This window comes from Babylonia areolata, chromosome 8 (genome assembly GCF_041734735.1).
Source record: "Babylonia areolata isolate BAREFJ2019XMU chromosome 8, ASM4173473v1, whole genome shotgun sequence".
Lineage (NCBI taxonomy): Eukaryota > Metazoa > Mollusca > Gastropoda > Neogastropoda > Buccinidae > Babylonia > Babylonia areolata.
Window position 1 is genome coordinate 28537363 of NC_134883.1, and position 22282 is coordinate 28559644.

At 41.2% G+C, this 22282-nt stretch overlaps 1 protein-coding gene across 1 annotated transcript in view; it reads left to right on the forward strand.

Moving 5' to 3' along the window:
* LOC143285126 (uncharacterized) overlaps positions 1 to 22282 on the forward strand; it is a 28282-nt gene continuing 6000 nt past the window's right edge. Inside the window, exons 1-13 of the mRNA XM_076592347.1 lie at positions 1 to 337; positions 4182 to 4448; positions 5444 to 5544; positions 7292 to 7388; positions 8387 to 8494; positions 9385 to 9542; positions 10287 to 10721; positions 11806 to 12019; positions 13191 to 13358; positions 18731 to 18895; positions 19993 to 20047; positions 21169 to 21263; positions 21627 to 21748. Coding sequence (XP_076448462.1) covers positions 251 to 337; positions 4182 to 4448; positions 5444 to 5544; positions 7292 to 7388; positions 8387 to 8494; positions 9385 to 9542; positions 10287 to 10721; positions 11806 to 12019; positions 13191 to 13358; positions 18731 to 18895; positions 19993 to 20047; positions 21169 to 21263; positions 21627 to 21748 — 2072 coding nt within the window. The 5' untranslated portion in view covers positions 1 to 250. The remainder of the gene's footprint in view (positions 338 to 4181; positions 4449 to 5443; positions 5545 to 7291; positions 7389 to 8386; positions 8495 to 9384; positions 9543 to 10286; positions 10722 to 11805; positions 12020 to 13190; positions 13359 to 18730; positions 18896 to 19992; positions 20048 to 21168; positions 21264 to 21626; positions 21749 to 22282) is intronic.

The window sequence follows — 22282 nt, forward strand, 5'->3', positions numbered from 1 at the left end:
TGTTGTTTGGGACGCTTTGAATGTGGTATATATTGTGAGGTTACCTTTGACTTTCAGATAATTACCTTTGTAATGAACAGTCGACTGTATGAGTTAAGAATGGAACCACATAGTACAGCAATGCCCCAGTGTTTACATAAATGACGTGAAATTCCTCGGAATCTTCGTTGGTTTGAGCATCGTCACAGTTGTCTCTTCAAATGATCAGTGGCAGACGAACAAATTCAGGTCGGACAATAAGGCACAGACTATGAATGAGTTTGATAAGATAAAGGTGATAGGAAAGGGGAGTTACGGCGAAGTATGGCTGGCAAAGCACAAAAAAGACAAAAAGCAGGTAAGAATACGGTTATTTATATTTTACAGCTAACTGTTGTTTTAGTTTGTAACAAAGACTACTGCGAAAACAAGTGTTGCACAATGACCCACTGACAGTTTTAATTTCAAACGTCAGCTCTGGAACGTAAGACTAAGAGTATATAGAAGCAATCTGATAACGAACAGTATGTTCTTTTAACAGGGAACACCCATTTTAGCATATATATCGGTTTTCAAAGTATTTCACAAAAGAGTCTATACTTGCTGTTGAGGATGTTTCTTATACTTCAGGTTGCACACTCAAAACCACCTTCGTTATGACTACCATGATTGGTGTATAATCATGATAACAGGCATTTTATAATGACCCATTCAACTTTTTTGTGGATTCAAAGACCTTTAACATGAATGTTTGTTATTGCTTTTGTACACTTCACCACATTTGGAAAAGGGGTGAGGGGGCATTACTACTAGGCCCAAGAGTGTCTGTACATCTGTTGACCTGGCAGATTACAAACCCCCCCTGGTACTCACCCTTGTGTGTGTCTGTGTGTGTGTGTGTACATGTGTGTGTTTGTGTGTATGTGTGTGTGTGTGTATTGGTAGTCACTTATGATCTAGGTAGAAATAGGTTAAACTTGAAACTAACTCGAAGCCATATTCACCTACGATGGGAGTGGCTGGCATAGTTACATGAGCACAATGCATCGTACTATGAAGTGTGAGCATGTTAGGATTTTTCAGGAATGGTATGTAATGAAAGGTTATGTGGTTAAGCTCAGGTGCAGCTCATGTGCCTTACAGTTCTGTCAGGTTTCAGGTTAATTTCAGGTGCAACATGAATACCCATACCGGGAAATATTGCTAGTAGAGTAACCATCCTTGGACAGTATGGGGATGGGAGCAGGGGGCAGAACCTTAACACAACTCTGACACTACCAGAGCAAGAACACATCAAAATGGCAGTGAAAATATATCGGTTTATAAATCATTGGTGTCTGTGATTCAAACTTACAACACTTCATATTCAATTCAGTTCAAACTTGGCGTTCATCCATTTGACTTTTGAGCCAGCCAGGCACCTGGAAAATAATTCAAGTACTGGCAACTTAGATTGCTGATGCAGCTGCAGTGCCCACTGCTCTTTAGGAACATAATGAACTGGTTACTTTTATCTTTCTACTTTAAAATATTGATAATAAACAGTGCAAAGGAAGAGGAATGTTAAACAACAAACAAGTGTTGAAATATTGTTACAGTGTTGGGGAGAAATTCCCACAAATTAAATTCATACCTACTTAGCACTTCCCATCAGCTTGCAAAGGGGAAGTATGGATTTGCATGTTGTTGTCTTTTTGTTTTGAGTCAGGTTCTGGGTTAGAATCCTATATAAATTGCTTCAGAAAAATGCACAAAGATGCCTGACAAGACATAAAAAAGTAAACCATCACTGTGCTGACTGTCACTTGTGTCAGCATCATATGATAAAACCTCAGCTGTCATCAGCATTACTGTCAGACAGGGAATGAGGAATAGTGTCAGTAGGTCATAGAAATGTGTATACATACATGTTCACATTGAGACTAACAGAGAATGGGAGTGGCCTTTGGCACAAGAACTTGCATAGGTCCATATGTTATACTGATATGTGTGCATGTTATATGTGCACACTATTTGTGTTCTTCTACAGCTGCTATCTGTTACGCACAATGAGAGTTATGTTTGAAAAAAATCTCACCTAGAAAATACAATAATGAAGGAAAAAAAAATCCTATTTTTCCATCGGTATAGACTTTGTAGATTAGTACGACACATTTTATGTGCTATATACTCATAATACTGCTCACTCTCTGTCTCTGTCTCTGTCTGTCTGTCTGTCTGTCTCTCTCTCTCTCTCTGTCTGAGCCACACACCCAATGTAAATGCAAAAAAGACGATGAAACATAAAGGTACCATCGGCATCCCATGTCCATCAGGATATTGGGTTTTTTTTTGTTTGTTTGTTCTTTTTGCTGCCCCATCATCTGCACCGTTTCAGTGGCATTACTCCCACGCTGCTCATTTAGATTCCTCCATGCACAGCCACACCCGGTTTCATCCATCACAGTTCCAGCATCGGCAATCTGCAGGGAACCATCAGTGTTAGGTTGCCAGGAGGCCACACACCAGAGGAGACCCTGCACTGCTGCTGAGTCACTTTGGTGGTGTTCAGTGGTGCCTGTTCTGATTTAACTTACTTAGGACACCACCTACTAAGCCCCCTACTAACGACAATAATGGCATAGTCACGGAGCCAGACTGAGTGAGCGTTCCTCCCAGAGTGGAGACCACCACCATGTCCCTCAAACAACGATCCCCCATGAATCTGCCGACACTGAAGACATTGACAGGACTCACCCCAAGCACGAAAGTGGAGGGGTATCAAAACTGAGGTCACCATGACCATGAGAGCAGGGCATGAAAGGCCACAGACTATAGGACTATTTTGTTTATATTGATGATGATGAAGGAGGAGGAGGATGACGATGACAATAACGATGTTGCTATGGAGGTCTATTTTGGTTTGGGACTGTGTGACAAGGCTGTACTCTATGCTTCCTGTCATAATGATGTCCCGGTGTTAACCAGGCCCGAGAGATACAGACACTTGCAGTGTTGGTCAGGTAATTAGTGCAACACACCCAAAGACACATCCTTGAAGTGGATGACACTCGACTGTGTGGTCCCAGTCTCCCCATTTAAGCCCACAGCACACTCAACTCTGGGTAGGAGCTGGCCATGGGCTGAAAAACCCACCTCCACTGGGATTCGAACCCACATCCTCCCAGCTGTCAGTCCATGACACTAACCACTTCACCATGATGGCTGGTCCATCAGGATAGTTGGTTTGTACTTTGGTGGTGCCAGAATGGATGTTTTTTTATGTGGATATGATGGCTGTGTAATGCATGTCTTTAATTGTCAGTATTAATATTGTCAGCAATTTGATGTCCTCTCTCACTGAAGTGTTTAGTCACCACTCTATATCCTCTTTCTTTCTTTCTGTTTGTCAGGATCCAAGTAAGTGTTTGCGTATTTGTGTCTGATGTTGTACGTGTGTGTGTGTGTGTGTGTGTGTGTGTATATATATGTATATATATGTATATATTTATATATGTCCATATAATCTTTTCTATAGTGTCTGTCCTGTTTCACCAACATACTACTCTCTTTCACTCTTCTGACAGTCTGTGACACACCATGTTGGATGATTTACATGTCAGGCAGTCCCTGGTGAAATAATCAGAACCCTTTGTTTCCATTTGTTGCACTTTTAAATGACCATGTTTGACTCGGGTGATTTTGAGACAGTACACATCTTGATCAGTTGATGCCTTGCATTAGTAGCAGTGAGATACTACACATCAGGATGTCTTCCATTTGTAGCAGCTATTTTCTGTTACAAGTGCCTTTGTACTGTATGATCTTCCATGCCTGTCTCCCTGCTGCTCTGTTTCATCTCCACACAGTGTCCATCAGCCTGCTGTCCTATCTGTCTGATGCTGTCCTTCAGAGTTACATGAAGAGTTACTGTGCATCCATACACATATGCAAGCATTCTAACCCATGTGGATCATGTAAACACTCAAACACACATATATATCCATGCACACGCACATGGGAACACTTAAGCACACACACAAATGCAACAAGAATAATAGTTGATTGTAATAAATGGCACTCACAAAGCAGAAGAATCTCATTGCAAATATCCATGCACACACACACACACACACACACACACACACACACACACACACACACACACACACACACACACAGAGTTATACCACATAAACAAAACACTTTTCATTTCTCCCCAGTATGTCCTAAAGCGCATCAACCTCCAGAAAGCCTCCAAAAGAGAGCGGTCCTCAGCGGAGCAGGAAGCCAGGTTGCTACAGAAGCTGAAGCACCCCAACATCGTCTCGTACAAGCAGTCGTTTGAAACGGCTGAGGGCATGCTGTACATCGCCATGCAGTACTGCGAGGGAGGGGACCTGTACACCAAACTGAAGGAACAGAAAGGGCAACTGCTTGAGGAGCGTCAGGTGGTGGAGTGGTTTGTTCAGATTGCTATGGCCTTACAGGTAAGTGATTGGTAAAAAAAACCCACCAAAAACTGCCTTATTACAGAAAGTTCCTTAGAGCTACTAGTACTAGTGGAGTGGTGGCCTAGTGGTAGAAATGCGTCTGCCTAGGAAGAGAGAGAATCTGAGGGTGCAGGATCAAATCCCACATTTGCCAGAATTTTCTCCCCCTCAGCTAGACCCTTCAGTGGTGGACTGGACACTAGCCATTTGAATGAGAAGATAAACTGAGATCCCGTGTGCAGCATGCACTTCATGTGTATGAATGAACCCATGGTAATAAAAAGTTGTTCCTGGCTAAATTTTGTTGCAAAATCCACTGTACTGGTATGTGTGTGTGTGTGTCTGTGTGTGTGTGTGTGTGTGTGTGTGTGTGTGTGACTGAAGCCTGACTGAATGACACAGGAAATGAATGATGAGTATCCAAAGGCAGTTCTTAGTCTGCTCTCCCGAGTTAGGCAGCCAGTTGTGCAATTGACTCCATGTTTCTTAAATACTTAGAGCTTGATCTTTCACTGAGGATAGGTGCCATAAAAGCATTGTTCAATGATAATAATATTGATAATAATGATCAGAACTGCACTGTACTAGAATTATGAGGTACTGCAAAGAAGACAAGAGGCAGGCAACTTAAGGGGTCCAAATCTTCCATCAGAGGGTCACTCAAATGCTGCACATTCTAATCAGACCTGCATTACTACTCACGAGAAAAAGGAAAGTGTACCTTCTGGTCAATTATATCTGGAGTTGAATTAGCTGGTTAAAAGTTATTGGAATATAGACTCAGCAGGAGATTTCTTTTCAAGTTGTCATCTGTTCTGAAGCGTCCTGATTAGATAATGTTATAAAGTACAGTTCAGGATTGTTAGATGAATTTTAAAAAAAGGAAAAAAAGAATGTTGTTTGTGTTTCATTGAGCTGTTGTGATAGCCTGTTTAATATCATACTGTACAATAACTGTTGTACACTGCGTTCATTTTTCTTGTTTTTTTCAGTACATGCATGAACGCAACATTCTGCACAGAGACCTTAAGACACAGAACATTTTCCTCACAAAAAGCAAAATCATCAAAGTTGGGGATCTAGGCATAGCCAGGTAAGCCAGTTGTTTTTTTTTTTTCTGGCAAGTACATTTCTAGAATTTAGCATTGGACTTGACTTGTGTGTGGGTATTTCTATATTGTGCTATAGTTTATACAGATTCCCATTTCTTCTTCTTCTTTTTCAGAGTTTTATTCCACTGTATTTCAGTTTGTTTTTGTTTTAAGACACTCACTTTGGTGAAGCATCCCTTGGACTCCAGCCACAAATTTTTCAGTGGTACAAAAATCACTGTTGTCTGTAGTGTTTTAACATACGGAGCCGTGTGCTGGGGGGGAAACCTGACCAAACATGACAAAGACAGGTTGGAAAAAGTCATTAGGAAAGCGGGTGGGGTGGTGGGTATAAGACAAGACACCTTTAGCGACATGCACAATAGAAAACTGACTGACAGACTAATAACAATTTTGACCGACGTAAGACACCCACTACATGATGACATTAATAGCAGAAGGTCAGACATAAGTGGTAGGTTTAGAGCTCCACGCGCAAGAACATCTCGATACATTAATTCATTTATTCCTACAGCCATTCGCGCACACAATCAAAACATCCAATACACTAAGTGAACCCTCCCACCCCCCAAGCCTCCTCGCCACAGCAACACCTGAACTTCACCAGCAGACGAGTGTATGGGAGCAGACATTATGCGTGCATGTGGGACTGAGCGGGTGAGCACAGGCAAGCAAGCATTTTTGTGTGTGTGTGATCGGAAGTGATTTTTAAATATTTTCTTATTTTACTTGGATTTCATATATCTTAATGTTAATGTTCTAATCTTATTGGCGTGACATATGTTATGTGCATACATACGTTGTTTGTGTGTGTGTGAGTGTGTGTGTGTGTGTGTGTGTGTGTGTGTGTGTGTGTGCATTTTACTTATATATACGATTTATTCCCTTGATGTTTTTATTTATGTATTGTTGTACAATACCTTATGGTCTTAACGTGTGTGTGTGCGCGTGTGTGTGTGTGTGCATGTGTGTGTATGTGTGTGTGGGTGTGTGTGCGTGCGCGCGCGCATGTCATTTTTAGTAATCTTATACTCTTTTTTTGTTGGATGTTTTCATTTGTTAATATTGTTGTGCAATACCCTATTGTCTTAACATGAGTATGTGTGTGTGTGTGGGGGGGGGGGGGGGGTAGTATATCGTCAGCTATTGGGAATTCTTATTTGACTAGTTTTAATCTCTTCTTATGTTGCGCATGATTTTATGCCAGTGTTTACAATGAGCCTGTGATTGCACAACTTAATTTCCATGTGGATTAATAAAGTGTTTTTGATTTGATTTGATTTGATTTGATCTCTGGAACAATAAAAAGAAAAACAACCCAGTATTATCAAATCATCTATGTGGGAAAATAAGCCTTTTTCTTAACCATGACTTTTTTGGGAGGGGGGTCTGTTAAGAATATTAAATACAATAGGGAAGAGATATTTCAAATTAGCCACCCATGAAACCTTTTTGACGATCAGAATCAGAGCAATTGAATATGAGAAACCTAAATTAATAGACTGTAAAAGTTCTGTCTAACACAAATGTACAATAATTATCATGATCAATATTACTTGTACCGTTGTAGGAAGTTAATGGTTTTGTACTTTCCGTTTTGGTCAGTTTTAGAATGGAAAGCAAATTGCAAAAATATATTATAAGGCGCATGTACTGTAAGATACGTGTTTGTTCTCAATTTTTATTTGATCAAGATAAATATAATTTATAAAAATGTATGTATTGCAGAGTACTGGATGGAGCAACTGACATGGCCACCACACTGATTGGTACACCCTACTACATGAGTCCTGAGCTCTTCTCAAACAAGCCCTACAACCACAAGGTCAGTTCTTGGATCCTTGCATGTACAGCTTTTAACCACAAGGTCATGTTCTTAGCTTACAGGTACATGGTCATGGTCATTTGCTCCTTTCATTGTGTGTCATGTTCTTAGCTTACAGGTACATGGTCATGGTCATTTGCTCATTTCATTGTGTATCATGTTCTTAGCTTACAGGTACATGGTCATGGTCATTTGCTCATTTCATTGTGTATCATGTTCTTAGCTTACAGGTACAAGGTCATGGCCATTTGCTCATTTCATTGTGTATCATGTTCTTAGCTTACAGGTACATGGTCATGGTCATTTTCTCATTTCATTGTGTATCATGTTCTTAGCTTACAGGTACATGGTCATGGTCATTTGCTCATTATTTTCATTGTGTATGTTGCTTAGAATCACAAGGTCAGTTCAGTATACACATAAAAATTCATGTACAGCCATGGTCAGTACAGTGTGTATTTATGTGCAGCTGCAAGGTCAGTTCAGTATGTATTTGTGCAAATATGTAGCTTACAAATACATGTCATTTCATTGTGTTCATAGCTTACAACCACAAGGTCAGTTCAGTATGTACTGATTTATGCGAAGCTTAAGGTCAGTTCAGTGTATTTTATGCTTAGTTTAGTGCGTATTTGTGTACAGACGTATAACCACAAGGTCATGTTTTTAGCTTACAAATACAGGGTCACTTCATTGCATACAGATTCACAGCCGGTGTTGGATAAAGTATTGAGTGAATAAAAAAAAAACAATAGGATAAGTTGTCACATAAAGATTCAATCAACTTTAGAGTGATACAAAGATATAAAAAAAGATAGCTTCTGAATCTCATTGCATTTTAGGTGACTCAGGAAGATTAACAAAATGATCATTGACATTTCATTAACTGAATGATTATTGACTTTTCATTATCATTAGTTGTTTTCATATTTTGTCATCGTCATTTGTTTCCAGGCTATAATGTCATCAAACCTAACATTTTGCTTGGATGTTTGCAGTCAGATGTTTGGGCGCTTGGGTGCTGCGTATATGAAATGACCACCTTGAAGCACGCTTTCAATGCCAAAGACATGAACTCTCTGGTTTACAAAATCTTACGGGGCAAGGTATGGTGTTCTTTTCAGTTTTTATCTGTCTCACGCACATTCATGCATGCATCACCCCCCTCCCCCCAAACAAAGACACAAATACACACACACACACAAACACACACACACACACACACATCACACACACAAACACACACGTATATATTCTCCCTATCACTATTCTTCTTCATTAGTGAGTGCTGTTATGTTGCATATTTTGTCTGCTTCTATGTTTGTTTAACCTCCCTCAGTGCCAAGAAAAAACCTTGTGTATAAAGTGTTGTTTTAAGTCATAAATCAGTACCTGGAACAATCAGCCAAAAAACTGAGAAAATGATCTGGATGAACTGCTGCAGATCAAATTTGTGAAGTTTCAGCCTCCCAGAGTTATTTCCCTTATTGACATCATCTGTAACATCACTGTGTACACATGTTCTACGTTCTTTTGCACTCAAGGGGTAAAGTTACTGTATATATGTATGTATGTATGTATGTTTCTATGTATGTATGTATGAACTTTCATTTCATGGAAATATAATTCTTTTGATGACATCACGTCACAATATACATACCTACTATGTTCTATGGTGGTCAAGGGGTTAAGTTACTGTACGTATGTATGCATGTATGTATGCATGTATGTATGTATGTATGTGTGTAAGTATGAACTTTCATTTCATGGAAATATAATTCTTTTGATGACGTCATCTGTCACATCACTATATACATACATACTATGTTCTATGGTGATTAAGGGGTTAAGTTACTGTATGTATATATGCATGTATACACTTTCATTTCATGGAAATACAACTGTCAGAGATTAGCAACAAAAAAAAGAAGCTAAAAATGAATAAATAACATTTTTTAAAAACAACTGTGACAGGTGTGCGTATTGTCTGTGCCAGGTGCCTGCGATGCCTCGGCAGTACGGCCAAGAGCTCCACATCCTGATGCGAGGCATGCTGCACCAGGACCCTGAGAAGCGACCCAGCGTCAACCGGCTCCTGCGAGACCCCTACATCAAGCAGAACATTGCACGCTTCCTGGAGGACACCAAGAGAGGGTCCGTTTCAGCACACAGGCTTAAACCCCTAGACTGACGGGCGCTATAGCCGAGTGGTTAAAGTGTTGGACTTTCAATCTGAGGGTCCCAAGTTCAAATCTCAGTAACTGCACCTGGTGGGTAAAGGGTGGAGATTTTTCCCATCTCCCAGGTCAACATACCTGCAGACCTGCCAGTGCCTGAACTCCCTTTGTGTGTATATGCAAGCAGAAGATCAAATACGCACATTAAAGATCCTGTAATCCATGTCAGCGTTCGATGGGTTATGGAAACAAGAGCATACCCAGCATGCACACCCTCTGAAAACAGAGTATGGCTGCATACATGGTGGGGTAGAAACGATCATACACGTAAAAGCCCACTCGTGTATGTACGAGTGAACATTGGAGTTGCAGCCCATGGATGCAGAAGAAGAAGAAAAGTGATGTGGAATTGGAAGCATATTTAGATGTAATTTTATAATCCTTGATAAAGGGGGGGCGGGGGGGGGGGGGGGGGGGGAAGATCAGAAGTTCCTGTCATGGTTTGATTGCTTTGGTCTAAAAAGATGCTATGCAAACAAATGCACAAAGTCCCAGAGTGGCAAAGTAGCAGGAGTAAAACTATAGTATACTGGAAAGCAGTGCATTTCGAAAATTGACTCTGTATATTACTTTTTTTTTTTATTAAGCATAATGAAAAACATAAGAAAAACAAAAAAGAGAGAGAGAGTAAAATATACTTCATTGCACTCAACTTTTTCAGGGCTCGAACTCGGCAGCCAGGGGACCCAGCCAACCGAAGACCTCCCTCGGCCAGTTCCAGCCGACCTTCGCCCGCACCAACAGGGGTATCTGCCGTCAGTCAGCTGTCCAGTAACAACGCAGCCCCTGCCAGTCCAAGCAGATCTTCAACGGCATCATCAGCCGCAGCCTCTGGGGCTGGCCAGTCATGCAGTAACAATGCAGCCTCCTCCAAACCACCTTTAAGACCTGGTAGTGGCAGCAGTGGTCTCCCTTCATCGGCAGCCAGCCAGCCATGCAGCAACAACGCAGCTTCTGCCAAACCACCTGTAAGACCTGCTAGTGGCAGCAGTGGTCTCCCCTCATCAGCAGCTGAGGAGTCCCGAGCGTCAGGTGTTCCTCAGCGTGCCAGTTTTTCACAAGCGGCGGTGGCAGTGCAGAAAGAGGCTTCGGAAAGGTGAGTGTGATGTGTTGTATGACCGATCAGCACACTCCCTCACACAAGGTCCACCATTTTCATTTTGAGAAGAAATGGTGGTTGATGGTGTTTCACTCAAAAAGAAAAACGGCGAAAAGAATTTGATCGACCTACCAAATGTACTTAAAGACTTTCTCTATTTGTAAGCTCAGCATTTGTCTTTTATTGCCATAATTATACTAAGTGTTTTGCCTTGTAACTGTTGGCCTTGTGATAACGCACTCGCCTAGGAAGTGAGAGAATCTGAGTGCACTGGTTCGAATCCCACACTTGCCAGTATTTTCTCCTCTTAGAAAAGACCTTGAATGGTGGTCTGGATGCTAATCAGTCAGATGAGACTCCAAGGTCCCAGGTGCAGCTTGCATTTAGCGCACGTAAAAGAACCCATGGCAACAAAAGGGTTGTCCCTGACAAAATTCTGCAGAAAAATCCACTTTGATTGGAAAGCAAATACACCTGCAGGCAGAGAGAGAGAGGGAGAGAGAGAGAGAGCAAAAATTGTGGTGCTGCTCTGTAAGTGATGCGCTCTCCCTGGGGAGAGCAGTCCGAATTTCGAACAGGGAAATCTGTTGTGACATGCGATACAATGCAATGCAACACAATGCAATGCAATACAAAACAATACAATACAACACAACACAACACAACACAATACAATACAACACAACACAACACAAGGCAGTGCAATACAAGAGAAGACAATTCAATACAGTACAATGCAATACAGTACAATACAATTCAGTACAGTAAAGTACAATACAGTACAATAGAGTACAATACGATACAGTACAGGACAGTACAATGCAATACGGTACAGTACAATACAGTACAATGCAATTCAGTACAGTACAGTACAATGCAACACAGTATAGTACAATACAGTACAGGACAGTACAATGCAATACAGTACAGTACAGTACAGTACAGTACAATGTAACACAGTATAGTACAATACAGTACAGGACAGTACAATACAGTACAATGCAACACAGTACAGTACAATACAGTACAGTACAATGCAATACAGTACATTACATTACATTACAATGATGTGTGGCTGCAGGGATGAACCTGACAGCGGTGCCCCATCCAGGAACATGGCGGTCAACAACTGTGGTGACGCCCCAGCCTTCAAGCCAGGTCACGCTCGACGGCCCTCCAATCTGGCCCCCAAGGAGCTGGAGCCAATCGACGAGAACGCCATCGTTGCTAAGGGCAACACGGCCCAGTCAGACAGCGAGAAGGAAGACACGGTCAAGGCCAGTGACACGAAGGAGGTACGAGTGTGTTGAGCCGGTTGTGATTTGTTCATCCTGCAGCTTGGTGTATCGCTGTGTTGAGCTCGAATAATGAGCATCAGGTGTTTTAGTCTGGAGTTCTGGGTTCATAGCCTAGGTCAGGTGTGGATTTCCCAAATCATTCATCGTTTATTCCCCCCACCCCCAAAACGGAGTGTGACTGCCTACACACATGGCAGGGGAAAGACGGTCATACAGGTAAGAGCCCATTCATATATACAGGTGAACATGGGAGTCGCAGCCCACAAACGAAGAAGAGGAAGAAACTTGTTGCTTGGTAGTGATAAATAAATGACAAAACAGTGCAGAATGTGTATGTGTTTGTGTGTCAGATGTGTATATGAGTGCTTGTGCATATGTTAGTCTGTGTGCCAGTGCATGGGAATAGTGTTCATCGTTAGCACACTGTGAACAGCACATATGTGTAAAACATTCTTGGCACCCTTTTTTTTTTTTTTTTTTTTTTTTTAAAGATTCTATGAAAATCACAATATTTTTAGCACATGCAGGCCCTCACTTTCATTTGATCTGAGTACACTCTGGTTTTGATAGTATTGGCTGAAAATTGCAGCTGTCCTCAACTGCTGACAGTCCTTTCCAGTGTTTCTGACACATCTGGTGTAAGGAGAAGAATCAGCAGATAACTGTGATCATTAGCAAAGTGGTGAGAGTGAAGAAGAAAAGTCTAATAGCTAACATGAAACAAAATTGACCCCCCCCAAAAAAAAAAGAAAAAAAAAAAGAAGAGCAGGTGTAAGAGGACACTTTAAAGAAAATCTATCAAAACAAGCTTTTTTTGCTTTTTTTTTTTTAAAACATGCATCCATATTCCTCAGAATGTTCCAAAAAGAGGCAGTAATAAACTATGGTGACATTTTACACTCACCCAGAAAAACCCCAGTAACTGACCAATACACTGCTGTCACATACACAGACCAGATGCAAAGCAATGCACACAGCTGCATGCTTGATACACCATTTATTGCAGATAACAAACTAACTTTGATATGTGGTTAAGTCACAAACCATAGTACACGCTAACAACTTCACCACAGCAGCTGGTATTTGTAACTTTTTATTGTAAACTTCACAAGCTCCTGCCTAGGAGGTGTGAGCATCAGTCGCCATCATTAATATGATTATCACACAGGCGAAGGACCCCCCAGCGGCGGCTGAGGAAGGGAGGAAGAAAAAGAAGAAGAAGAAGCTGTTACCCAGCAGACCGGCAGTGAACAGTCAGGCCAGCAAGGAGAAGGATGCAGCAGCTGCCGAGTCAGAGGCTCTGTCGGCCAGGAGTGACGTCAGTTCAGCGCCCAAGGTGACGGCAGTTTTCTCTGTGTGTGCTGGTTTCATTGTCTTTTTCTCTTCAAAACAGGGTCCTTATGCATTGGCGCCAAATGTCCCAGTTTCGTCATAATCTGTTATGACCAGTTGCACTTTGTTCCGATGGTATTAGGATGATAAAGGCTGAAGGTCCCATAGCCTTTTATGCCCACCAGGGAAGTGAAATCTTACCCATTGTGTCTAGGGCTCGGCACAGGAAGTTTGGGCCCACTCCTCTCCTTCCGCCTTTCCAATATTATGCCAACATTATGATTGTTGCTATGAGTTCATTTTTGGTTTGCTTGTGATAATAGTGATGTAACTTAGAATGTTATGACAAGTCATGACTGTCATTATGGTTCAGTGCTGAAACTGTCTTTTACGCTATCATGACAGTAGAGTGGATGCTATCATTGTTCTGTGCTCACACTGTCACAATTACTGTAAACTACTTGTAAACGCCCAGTATCTAGTTAATGCCCACCACCCATTTTGGATTAAAAACTCTGCGTAGGGTAGAATACCTTGCACCTACCCCCCTCCCACCCACCCCCACTTGAAAAAAGAAAATAATGAAATAATAAAAATCCAGTTTTGTTGCTTATGATCGTGTTACTATACAGAAAGAAAATCATGAAATAATAAAAATCCAGTTTTGTTGCTTAGGATCGTGTTACTATACAAAGCGGTACAGATTTAGATCCTGAGATAAAGAACAGAACGCCTGCATGAGGTGTCAGTGTGTTGTCACTGAAAAAACCATGGGCGACCATGACCTCACTCCACGACACAGTGTCTTGTATCAGTAACTATCGTTTTGTTTTAAACTGTTTGCAGAGAACGGTAGGTCTGTCTCTGGACATACAGTTATTCAAGTCAATACCGGTCACCAGTATGCCGTGAAACAAATCTTTACAGTTTAAACTCTTGGCACTGGATTATCCTACTGATGTCATGAGTTTAACAAGAGACCTCTCACTCATGGTGTAAATGCCCAGGCTGTAGTTTGTAGTAAAACTGACTAAGGGATTAGGCTCCTGCGAAGGGTAAAGTACCCAGTAAATGCCCTTCCACAACTTCAGGGTTAAAAATGTGCAAAGAAGGTGTGGGTGCTTACGAGGTAGTTGACAGTACTGTCTTGACCATGCAGTAAATACCATTAAGGATCTGTGCTCTGTCACAACACTAGTGCTCACCTTTATGGTTCTTTGTTCATACTCTGACATGTACTGTCATGATTGTGTTCACCATTATGGTTCTGTGTTTATCCTGTGACATGTTCTGTCATGATGATAGTGCTCACCGTTCTGGTTCTGTCTATACTGTGACATGTTCAGTCATAACAATAGTGTTTGCGTTATGGTTCTGTGTTTATACTGTGACATGTTCTGTCATGATGATAGTGTTCACCATTGGGGTTCTGTGTTTATTCTGTAACATGTTCTGTCATAATGATAGTGTTCACCATTATGGTTCTGTGTCTATACTGTGACATGTTCTGTCATGACGATAGTGTTCACCATTTATGGTTCTGTCTATACTGTGACATGTTCAGTCATGACAATAGTGTTCACCATTATGGTTCTGTGTTTATACTGTGACATGTTCTGTCATAACGATAGTGTTCACCATTATGGTTCTGTGTTTATACTGTGACATGTTCTGTCATAACAGTAGTGTTCACCATTATGGTTCTGTGTTTATTCTGTAACATGTTCTGTCATAACGATAGTGTTCACCATTGGGGTTCTGTATCTATTCTGTGACATGTTCTGTCATAACGATAGTGTTCACCATTATGGTTCTGTGTCTATACTGTGACATGTTCTGTCATAACAGTAGTGTTCACCATTATGGTTCTGTGTTTATACTGTGACATGTTCTGTCATAACGATAGTGTTCACCATTAAGGTTCTGTGTCTATACTGTAACATGTTCTGTCATGATGATAGTGTTCACCATTTATGGTTCTGTGTCTATACTGTGACATGTTCTGTCATAATGATAGTGTTCACCATTATGGTTCAGTGTTTATTCTGTAACATGTTCTGTCATAATGATAGTGTTCACCATTGGGGTTCTGTGTTTATTCTGTAACATGTTCTGTCATAACGATAGTGTTCACCATTGGGGTTCTGTGTTTATTCTGTAACATGTTCTGTCATAACAGTAGTGTTCACCATTATGGTTCTGTGTTTATACTGTAACATGTTCTGTCATAACAGTAGTGTTCACCATTATGGTTCAGTGTTTATTCTGTAACATGTTCTGTCATAACAGTAGTGTTCACCATTATGGTTCTGTGTTTATTCTGTAACATGTTCTGTCATAACGATAGTGTTCACCATTATGGTTCTGTGTTTATTCTGTAACATGTTCTGTCATAACGATAGTGTTCACCATTATGGTTCTGTGTTTATACTGTGACATGTTCTGTCATAACGATAGTGTTCACCATTATGGTTCTGTGTTTATTCTGTGACATGTTCTATCATAACAGTAGTGTTCACCATTAGGGTTCTGTGTTTATTCTGTAACATGTTCTGTCATAACGATAGTGTTCACCATTATGGTTCTGTGTTTATTCTGTGACATGTTCTGTCATAACGATAGTGTTCACCATTATGGTTCTGTGTTTATACTGTGACATGTTCTGTCATAACAGTAGTGTTCACCATTATGGTTCTGTGTCTATTCTGTAACATGTTCTGTCATAACGATAGTGTTCACCATTATGGTTCTGTGTTTATACTGTGACATGTTCTGTCATAACGATAGTGTTCACCATTATGGTTCTGTGTTTATACTGTGACATGTTCTGTCATGACGATAGTGTTCACCATTGGGGTTCTGTGTTTATTCTGTAACATGTTCTGTCATGACGATAGTGTTCACCATTAAGGTTCTGTGTCTATACTGTAACATGTTCTGTTATAATGATAGTGTTCACCATTAGGGTTCTGTGTTTATTCTGTAACATGTTCTGTCATAATGATAGTGTTCACCATTATGGTTCTGTATTTATTCTGTAACATGTTCTGTCATAATGATAGTGTTCACCATTATGGTTCTGTATTTATTCTGTAACATGTTCTGTCATAACGATAGTGTTCACCATTATGGTTCTGTGTTTACTCTTAACATGTTCTGTCATAACAGTAGTGTTCACCATTATGGTTCTGTGTTTATACTGTAACATGTTCTGTCATGACGATAGTGTTCACCATTGGGGTCCTGTGTTTACTCTGTAACATGTTCTGTCATAACGATAGTGTTCACCATTGGGGTCCTGTGTTTACTCTGTAACATGTTCTGTCATAACGAAAGTGTTCACCATTATGGTTCTGTGTTTATTCTGTAACATGTTCTGTCATAACGATAGTGTTCACCATTGGGGTCCTGTGTTTACTCTGTAACATGTTCTGTCATAACGATAGTGTTCACCATTGGGGTCCTGTGTTTACTCTGTAACATGTTCTGTCATGACGATAGTGTTCACCATTGGGGTTCTGTGTTTACTCTGTGACATGTTCTGTCATGACGATAGTGTTCACCATTAGGGTTCTGTGTTTATTCTGTAACATGTTCTGTCATAACGATAGTGCTCACCATTATGGTTCTGTGTTTATTCTGTGACATGTTCTGTCATAACGATAGTGTTCACCATTATGGTTCTGTGTTTATTCTGTGACATGTTCTATCATAACAGTAGTGTTCACCATTAGGGTTCTGTGTTTATTCTGTAACATGTTCTGTCATAACAATAGTGTTCACCATTATGGTTCTGTGTTTATTCTGTAACATGTTCTGTCATAACGATAGTGTTCACCATTATGGTTCTGTGTTTATACTGTGACATGTTCTGTCATAACAGTAGTGTTCACAATTATGATCTGTGTTTATTCTGTAACATGTTCTGTCATAACGATAGTGTTCACCATTGGGGTCCTGTGTTTACTCTGTGACATGTTCTGTCATAACGATAGTGTTCACCATTATGGTTCTGTGTTTATACTGTGACATGTTCTGTCATGACGATAGTGTTCACCATTATGGTTCTGTGTTTATTCTGTAACATGTTCTGTCATAACAGTAGTGTTCACCATTATGGTTCTGTGTTTATTCTGTAACATGTTCTGTCATAACAGATAGTGTTCACCATTAGGGTTCTGTGTTTATTCTGTAACATGTTCTGTCATAATGATAGTGTTCACCATTATGGTTCTGTGTTTATTCTGTAACATGTTCTGTCATAACGATAGTGTTCACCATTATGGTTCTGTGTTTATTCTGTAACATGTTCTGTCATAACGATAGTGTTCACCATTATGGTTCTGTGTTTATTCTGTAACATGTTCTGTCATAACGATAGTGTTCACCATTATGGTTCTGTGTTTATACTGTGACATGTTCTGTCATAACGATAGTGTTCACCATTGGGGTCTGTGTTTATTCTGTAACATGTTCTGTCATAACAGTAGTGTTCACCATTATGGTTCTGTGTTTATTCTGTAACATGTTCTGTCATAACGAAAGTGTTCACCATTATGGTTCTGTGTTTATTCTGTAACATGTTCTGTCATAACGATAGTGTTCACCATTGGGGTCCTGTGTTTACTCTGTAACATGTTCTGTCATAACGATAGTGTTCACCATTATGGTTCTGTCTATACTGTGACATGTTCAGTCATGACAATAGTGTTCACCATTATGGTTCTGTGTTTATACTGTGACATGTTCTGTTATAACGATAGTGTTCACCATTATGGTTCTGTGTTTATTCTGTAACATGTTCTGTCATAACAGTAGTGTTCACCATTATGGTTCTGTGTTTATTCTGTAACATGTTCTGTCATAATGATAGTGTTCACCATTATGGTTCTGTGTTTATTCTGTAACATGTTCTGTCATAACGATAGTGTTCACCATTATGGTTCTGTGTTTATTCTGTAACATGTTCTGTCATAACGATAGTGTTCACCATTGTGGTTCTGTGTTTATTCTGTAACATGTTCTGTCATGACGATAGTGTTCACCATTAAGGTTCTGTGTCTATACTGTAACATGTTCTGTCATAACAATAGTGTTCACCATTAGGGTTCTGTGTTTATTCTGTAACATGTTCTGTCATAATGATAGTGTTCACCATTATGGTTCTGTGTTTATTCTGTAACATGTTCTGTCATAATGATAGTGTTCACCATTGGGGTTCTGTGTTTATACTGTAACATGTTCTGTCATGACGATAGTGTTCACCATTGGGGTTCTGTGTTTATACTGTAACATGTTCTGTCATGACGATAGTGTTCACCATTGGGGTTCTGTGCTCATGCTGTGACACACACACACACACTGTCATGACCACAGAGTGACCGGCCCCTCTCTGCTCGACCCCTGCCGGTCCCTAAAGCAGAGGTCAGCGAGGGATTGCCACAGAAGCGGGAAGTGCTGCGACAGCAGGCGGACAAGGCAGCCACAGACTCCACTTCCTCCAAGTCGTCCTCCGACGGGATGATTGACGAGACCCCCAGGGTGAGCGTGGCCAGTGTGCGCTGGACTCAAGCATCCACACAGACTGAATCGCTCGCTCTGTGCATGCGTATGCACACACACATGCTTGCACGCACACGCGTACACACACACACACACACACAGAGGCACACATGCATGCACTTGAATGCAGATACACACAGGCATGTGAGAACATACCTTCACGTCCAATATCAATCAAAATGAAGAAATGTTAAAGACAGAAAATGCTTATGCATACGCATACACATACATATACACAATTCATACACAACGCATAACATACACACACTTCCCAAAGAATGATATATCATGTTTCAGTTCACAGTTGGGTTTATGTGTTTGTATGTGTGTGTCTGTGTGTGTGCGTATGGATGAATTGGGGCTCAGAGATCAGGTTGGGTTCAATAGACAATAGGTCATATGACCGGAAGAACATAAAATCAATAGGTCATTTTGAAAATCAATAGGTCAAATATCACCCGGTTAATGCAAAAGTGGGAACGCCAATTCTTCTCGCCGAAGCTCGCGAAAGGCAGCGATAAAGATTCGTTTCGGATTTTGTTTCGCCACAGATCCGTATTTTAATAAACCAGTTTATAGTCATTTCCTGTAGGAGCAGACGACAAAACGATCGCGATCGTTAAAGAGAGAGAGAGAGAGTGAGAGAGATGGTTACTTTGGTTGACCGACTGGTCATAAAAACAATAAGTCATGTGACCTGGCAACTTGAAAAACAATAGGTCATTTCAAAATTAAATGCGTCAATGACCGATGACCGATGTCGAACCTGATCCCTGGGGGCTAGGAAGGGGGTGAGAGGGGTTAGTGCATCAAGCTTCAAGAATATGCATCACTTTAGCAAGTCGTCTTAATAAATGAAAAATAAATGAGTGTAAGGGGGATGTACATGCAAGCGCTCTGTTTGGGTGAATATGTGCATGTGCATGTTGTTTGTTTATGTCCATGCATGTGGGTACCACAGTCTGAAGGGGAAGAAAGGGTGGGTTAAAGAAAAAAGGGCAGATGTTAATTCATTTTTTGGTGTAGTCTCTTGCTATTTTTATATTGTGTAACATTGTAGTCACGTATGTTTGCAGAGTCTTCCCAACATATCTGCTCGTGACCGAAGAAGAAGAGAAAAAGCAAGCAACTGTAAGTTGACACTTCGTGGAGAGAGTTGCATGTTGGTCAATGGTTTGATCACAGCGATGTTAAGATATCTATAGGCAGATTGTGTGTGTGTGTGTGTTTGTGTGTGTGTGTGTGTGTGTGTGTGTGTGTGTGTGTTATGTCTTGACATGCAGTCCAGTGGATATCAAGCGTTTTGTTAAAAAAAATATGTGCAGCATGCAGGAGGCTGAGCCATTTGATCTGAGAAATATTTTCCCCAAAGACAAGACAGGTATTACTCGTACATGGAAACCTACAGGAGACAACTTCAGCAGTTTCCTCCATGCACACCCAGCAAGAGTGGAACAACTGGGTTTGACTGACAGTTTGCATTTGGTATTCAGAGGATGATAAAGATTTAAGGTCCCGCAGCTTTTAACAGCCATCATGGCAGTGAATTTACATTCACTCTGTCTAGGGTGTGGCATAGGACATTGGTTTCGATTTCCCTTCATCTGCTGCTTTTAACTGTCCACTGCTTTTAACCGTCCCCAGTTGAAGTCACGGTATCCATGACATACGCATGATCATGTGAGGAGGAAGGTGGCAGAATGGTTAAGACGCTCAGCTGCCAATACAGAGAGTCCGTGAGGGTGTGGGTTCGAATCCCGCTCTCGCCCTTTCTCCTAAGTTTGACTGGAAAATCAAACTGAGCGTCTAGTCTTTCGGATGAGACGACAAACCGAGGTCCCGTGTGCAGCACGCACTTGGCGCACAGAAAAAGAACCCATGGCAACGAGAGTGTTGTCCTCTGGCGAAATTACGTAAAATGAAATCCACTTTCATAGGTACACAAATATGTAAGCATGCACTCAAGGCCTGACTAAGCGCGTTGGGTTATGCTGCTGGTCAGGCATCTGCTCAACAGATGTGGTGTAGTGTGTATGGATTTGTCCGAACGCAGTGACGCCTCCTTGAGAAAGTGAAACTGAAACTGAAAACTGATCATGTGTGTATTCTTCAATTTAATGACACTTCAGGTTGTGTGATTTTAAACGGAATCATGTGTGTGTGTGTTTTTTTGTTTGTTTGTGTGTGTATGTCTGTGTGTGTATCTTTGTATGTGTGTGTGTGTGTGTGTGTGTGTGTGTGTGTGTGTGCAGCCATGGAGAACCCTCTCTCAGCAAGAAATGTAAAGTTGCGCCGAGTGCCGGAGAGAACCGAGTCAGAAAAAGTGACCAAAAAGGAGAAGACAACGGTGAGTGGACTGTGTTTTCTGTCTCAGACTGTTAACCTTTGTGATGCTGTGTCCTTTGTGTTTGGGTCATTGTCTGTCAGTCCTCCTCCCCATTCTCTCTCTTTACTGTCTCTTCTGTATGTGTATGGGCAGACATACACATATATACAGTATATGCACATGTACACATACTTGTTGACATTCACAAAATTGAATTCAGGGTCATTCTTTGCCTCAGTAAACACACACACATGCATACACACACATGCACACACACACACACACACACACACACACACACACACACACACACACACACACACATGTGGGTGCACACACATAACAGACAACAACATCTTAACCCAAAATGCATTCATTGTGCAGGCACCGAAGATGAAGATGGTAGCAGCCAACAGACAGCGGCAGCCCTCTCTGCAGGACAGCAGTAGCTCTGACGAGTCCATGCCCACCCCCGATGAAAACACACAGGACAGAGAAAAGCGCAGGTAGGCCTGAAAGCACACGCTTACAGAAATCTGGCTTTCTTTTTTTCTCTTTTGTTTTTTCATTGCTGCCCCAACTTCCATGCTGTTACAGGGGCATCACCCCCATGCCACTCTTCCAAAGAGAAAGATTTGAGAATTGAAGTATACAGCTACCCATGGCCTTGTTCTGTCACACTTGTAGCGCAAGCATTCCACAAGGAACTTTCATGGTTAGGTTGCTTTCATGCCACATGCCAGAGGACACCCTGCAGTACTGTTTGAGTCGGTTCATTGGTGTTCCAGTAGTGCCTGGTCTGATTCGGCACAACCAAGACGCCATCTGTTGAGCCCCCTTAAAAGTGACAGTCACTTCATTGCGGAGCCAAGCTGAGTGATCTCTCCTGGAGTTGAGACCACTACCACCACATCCCTCCAGCAACAGTCCGCATGAATCTGCCAATAGCAAAAACTTTGACAGCAGCTCGTCACAGTTCGGAAATAAGAGGGGAACTTAAAACTGAGATCACATGTGAGAGCAAGGCATAAACATCCACA